At 31.2% G+C, this 5,076-nt stretch overlaps 1 protein-coding gene across 4 annotated transcripts in view; it reads right to left on the bottom strand.

Moving 5' to 3' along the window:
• Positions 1-5,076, bottom strand: part of LOC106465966 (jupiter microtubule associated homolog 2-like) — a 30,419-nt gene that overhangs the window by 3,790 nt on the left and 21,553 nt on the right. For all 4 annotated transcript variants that reach the window (XM_013926218.2, XM_013926224.2, XM_013926231.2 and 1 more), the window contains exon 2: positions 799-1,082. In XM_013926218.2, the coding sequence (XP_013781672.1) occupies positions 799-1,082 (284 nt within the window). The remainder of the gene's footprint in view (positions 1-798; positions 1,083-5,076) is intronic.

Raw genomic sequence — 5,076 nt, 5'->3', positions numbered from 1 at the left:
AACCTATATACAAATCCACACATTTGGTGCTGTGCAAAGTGCTTTCACTTTTTTTTTTTGTTTCTATAAGTTGGAAGATAAATTACAAGCATTTTGTTAATTTTTACATTTTTTCTGTCCTATATCTAATGTTCAACCTAAAATAAGTTGTTAGTTAAGCTAAAAAGTAAAATGTCAAAATTATTCCATTTTTTTAGGAGCTTTGTGGTTGCATCAATATCTTTTTGTTAGTAAATAGGGAAATCACAGAAGAATTATAATGGTAGCAGCTTTCATAAATATTCAATCTTAAGATATGTTTTGTTCATAGACTAGAATTTAATAGTTTAAGTGCTTGAGCTTTAATTAGAGTTTAAATATAACTGTACTAATGTTCTTTGCTTGAACTTCATTTTAATATTTGCAAATGGTTTGTCTTCAGTTCCTTACTAATTAATATTATGAACCAATTAAAACTGCCTAAAGATGTATAACTAAACAAATGAATAGTTTAGAACAAGCATTTTCCACACCTGATAAAAATATATAATGTTTTTGGAATTAGAGTAATTGTTTTTCGTTTTCAAACTTCTTAGCAGTTCAGATTGAATTTCTTTTGGATTAAATGAGTTACAAACTTAAGATCTTCTGGCATCTAGATTATACTTAAAAATCATAAAGTTAAATACTTGTACAAAACCTGAGCTAATATGATAATAAAACACTATACTCACAAAATAACAAGAGCAAATTACTTTCATGAAGACACAAGCTACCATCAACAAAAGAATGATAATGCCTTATTTTATAATAACCTACCATATTTCTTTGCACTACTAGGCTTTGAAATTTGTCCAGGTCCATCAAATACATTTGATTTCATTCTATCCACAACTTTTCTAGGTGTTGTATCTGTTACATCACTCCCAAACATACTACCTTCAGATGCTCCACCTTGGGTTGTATAAACATTAGTGGAAGCATCACCAGCTTCAAAGATGCTGGAATGCATGTAGTTCTTGACTCGACGGGGTTTATGGTCTTCATTATCATTTCCAGTGCCAAATATATCACTACTTTGACCTCCTGGAGGTTTGGTAACCCTTGGAAGCAATATCTTAAGTTTTAAGTTACATAATAATGACACATTAAAAAGTAATGGACAAATTCAATGAAAGTTTTTGGTTACACAGTACTTCACATGATTCAGAGTTATGACTTCAAAAAAAAACAACTAAAGTTTCAAACCAGCACATTAAGTTTTAGTTCTCAGAGTTTCACATAAGCCAATTAAATTATACATTGATTTACATATAAAATACATGAATAGCTTAGATCATTGGTTCCCAAATGTTTATCCACACTAGGACCAGTGCACAAGTTTTTTTTGCTGACCCTCAGAAACAGTGTGTAAAAAAAAGAAAATTTGGTGAAAACATATTATAGTTTAATGAAATTTATAATTTGAACATGTGTTATAAATAAATGAAAAGTGATGTTTCCTTTTCAGTCATTGTGAAATAAGAGTAACTTCCATAAAATTATGAAATAACACTATACACTAATTATCCATACACTTTAGAGATTTTACATTTCTGTGGAGTGAAAAATACCGAGAATCACTGGCTTTAAATATATTTATAAATATATATATTTAAAGCTAGCTACTGATCCTGGAACTTGGTTTTATTAATGATTTCTCTTGTTAAAACTAATTCAACCCATTCATATTATGCATCTTTTAGGTAATTTATCAAAATGTTCATACTTTCTTGAAACATACTATTTGCACTGAAATTTTATTGTTAAAACATGTTTTTGAAACTGTAACTTACTTTTCTTAATACTTTGCAAACACAGAACAACAGAAACGAGTTTCACACATTTGCTGTATTTTCTTACGTGGAAACAAAAAATAGTTAACAATTACTTTATCAAACACTAATGCATTTTTGAAACTACAAAATTTCAAAACTTCTTTCTCCAAAGTAATTCTAAAGTTTAAAACATTGAATTCTTTATGCATTGATATATTAAATAATTTAATTTTGATAATATTGTTTTTTGGAATATTACAAACACGTGGAATATGACATCTTGAGAATTTACATTGCACTGATTTTTTTTTAATATATTATGCAACATCACAAATAACAATCCACTTTTTTTCTTAAAAATTAGTGGAGTATTTCTGTTGCTGTTGGATGAAATGCTAATTTCATCCTTCTCTAACTAGGAAACAAGAATATTTGTAAACCAGATGTACAAAGATTATAAACTTGTGCTCATCTTCTATCCCTCACAAAGGTTATATACCACAATGGTTGTTCTTGATAGGTTAAAAAAAAACATGTAGGATAAAAGATTTTGGAGTAAATCACAAAAATAACAAAACTACTGCTTCCACCAGGTAGACCTGTTTTGATCTGGGGAAAGGCAGACCAATTGTGCTTTTTTTTTTTTTATATATATTTGTTAAGGCTTACACTTGCTAAGCCATCGGAGTGATTCCTCCTGGAGTGAATCACTAATTGAGAAGTACATAATTTGTACAAGTTAGTATGAACCTTGCTAATATTTAGGTAAAAATTCCAAAATTTATTTACTCATGAATAAAGATACTGTTTATTTGTTGACTTGTCTTTGCTTTTCCTTTGCAGTTTGTGTTAAAAAATAATTTCTGCATATTGCAGCTGCTTGATAATTCTGTTACACATGAGTGTACCTGACTAACACACCATAAAACCAATTACAGTAAAAGCTTTACTACTTGGCATCTGCCAGACCTGCTCAGTATTGAATAGGTAAAAATTCTGATTAAGAAAGCATTTCTTTTACAATACTTTACAGTAAAGCTTTTGACACTTTGTTAATGTTCTAAAGTAAAGTATTTCTATATCATCTACAAGTTTTAAATGATAATAAATATTGTAAGCCAGTGGGAAGAAAGCCACAGCAACACCACTAAGCTACAACAAGCATTTCTATTTGGAGACAAATTTCTGGCTACAAGAGCGATCTAGGTATGAAGTTGCTGGATAAAGTTTTTACTGTACTAATTATATACAAAAAAAGTGACTGTTTTAATAACTGTAAAACCTTAGGTTAGTAAAATCCCATTGGATCTTGTTTCTTTGCTGAGGTTGCACCTATCTTCTGCCTTTTTTTTTTGGGAGGCAGAGTCTCAAGTGTGACTTTAATGCTTAGATTTTCTGTCTTGTGTTTTTTTTTTTAAAGAAAAAAAAACTATTAGAAGCATAAGAACAATGATTTGATATAGTCAGCACTTTCAACCAATTTTCAATTAATATATTAGAGTCAGATATAAAACTAAGTTAAACTACACAACACTGACTTAGGTCATCATGTCCATTGACATGCAACACAATGCTTCCCAAATCCAGTGATTGTGTCAGTGTCAAAGCATACACTAAGCATAGTACTACCCCCAAATTGTTGCACTGCTGAAAGTTTAATGTAATTATCATATTTACAGTATTTATTCTTCACATAAGTTAGTTCAAGTTGATTTGTAATGGAATGATAGTAACTCGTACCTCTGATAATCATGACTGTTGCAATGAACCATTTATGTGAACACAGCCAGTAGAAGTAGTCCTATTCAAACCTGTAATTTTTCCCTCAAAGATGAATTAAAATAGTTTTGTTCAAAATAAAATAAACTTGCATACAGTATTAAGTTAAGTAAGCATAGTTTTTAAATGAATAATTTAACAAAATTTATTTTGGCAATTATTTGTTATTTCAAACTTGCCATATCCATTATTCTTTTCTAAAATACTATACACAAATTATTCCAATAGTGTACCAGAAATGTTCAGAAAATCATAGTAAGAAATTTTTCTATAGCTTTTTTCAAATATAGCTATATAAAATTTCTTCTGGAGACCATCACCGGAAATCGTTTAGGAATGAAGAAATTTATATGGGCTTGAGCAGCACTTAGTGTTAAAAAATAAATAAATCTGATTTGGCGAATATAATGAAGTGGTGATGGTTGAGGAGGAAGAGAAGAGTTTGCATGTTGTATTACGTGATTAAGATGGTTTTCTGCAGTCCATAAATAACGAGCATTTTTAGAACCGTAGATTAACAAAACATGGTTGCATCCTATCGTATTATGGAGATTGTAAATAGTCATCCCCAAGCAACTTAGTTGTAACGTGAGAGGCACCTTCTCCATACTCAACTCCTCCCACGCCTGCAGTGCTCACTTTCCCAAGATGTGCTAAATACAATAAAATCAAAAAACCCTGGGCCCGCTACTGCCGCATCACTGCATTTGGGCAGATGGGTTTTCAAAACATCTTGAAAAATTGAATTATAACAACAAAATTTTGTATAAATTTGGGTACACTTCTTTAAATTTGGGGTGAAAAGTATGTGGAAAAATTTATTTATTTGTTTATTTTAACTGTTATATGATGTACGCCATTTGGGGGTACAATTGTAAAACTATCGGCATCTTTGATATTGTTTTTTGTTTGTTTTTAATTTCTCGCAAAGCTACACAGGGCTATCTGCGCTAGCCGTCCCTAATTTAGTAGCGTAAGACTAGAGAGAAGGCAGCTAGTCATCACCAACTACCGCCAACTTTTTTACCAATGAATGTGCCCGTCACATTATAATGCCCCCATGGCTGAAAGGGCGAGCATGTTTCGTGTGATGGGGATTCGAACCCGCGACCCTCAGATTGCGAGTCGAGCGCCCTAACCACCTGGCCATGCCAGGCCTTTGATATTGTACAACAGCAGTGAATATTGTAGTCTCCAAGCCGAGTTTAATACACAGTTTTTCACAATCGCATGTATAAATTAGTGGAAATTAATCGTTCAGTTTTTATATAAGATATACGTTTTTCACTCACCTGTTGTTTTTCTTCGACCAAAATATTACGATTCCAAAAAAAAATTCCGATTATGAATAACTCACCGGATGCCGAAAAATAAAGTAAATTCAATCGAAAGTATTTTTGAATGTAATTTTCATGAGTTTTTCTTCTTCTTTACGATATATACAAACACATACACACTAACATGAGCGGTTCGCTAACGTTTCGAACACGCTGTACTGCTT

The sequence above is a fragment of the Limulus polyphemus genome, unplaced genomic scaffold, assembly GCF_000517525.1.
Source record: "Limulus polyphemus unplaced genomic scaffold, Limulus_polyphemus-2.1.2 Scaffold71, whole genome shotgun sequence".
NCBI lineage: Eukaryota > Metazoa > Arthropoda > Merostomata > Xiphosura > Limulidae > Limulus > Limulus polyphemus.
Note: the sequence above shows the minus strand (reverse complement) of the source record. Positions and strands in the feature narration are given on the sequence as shown.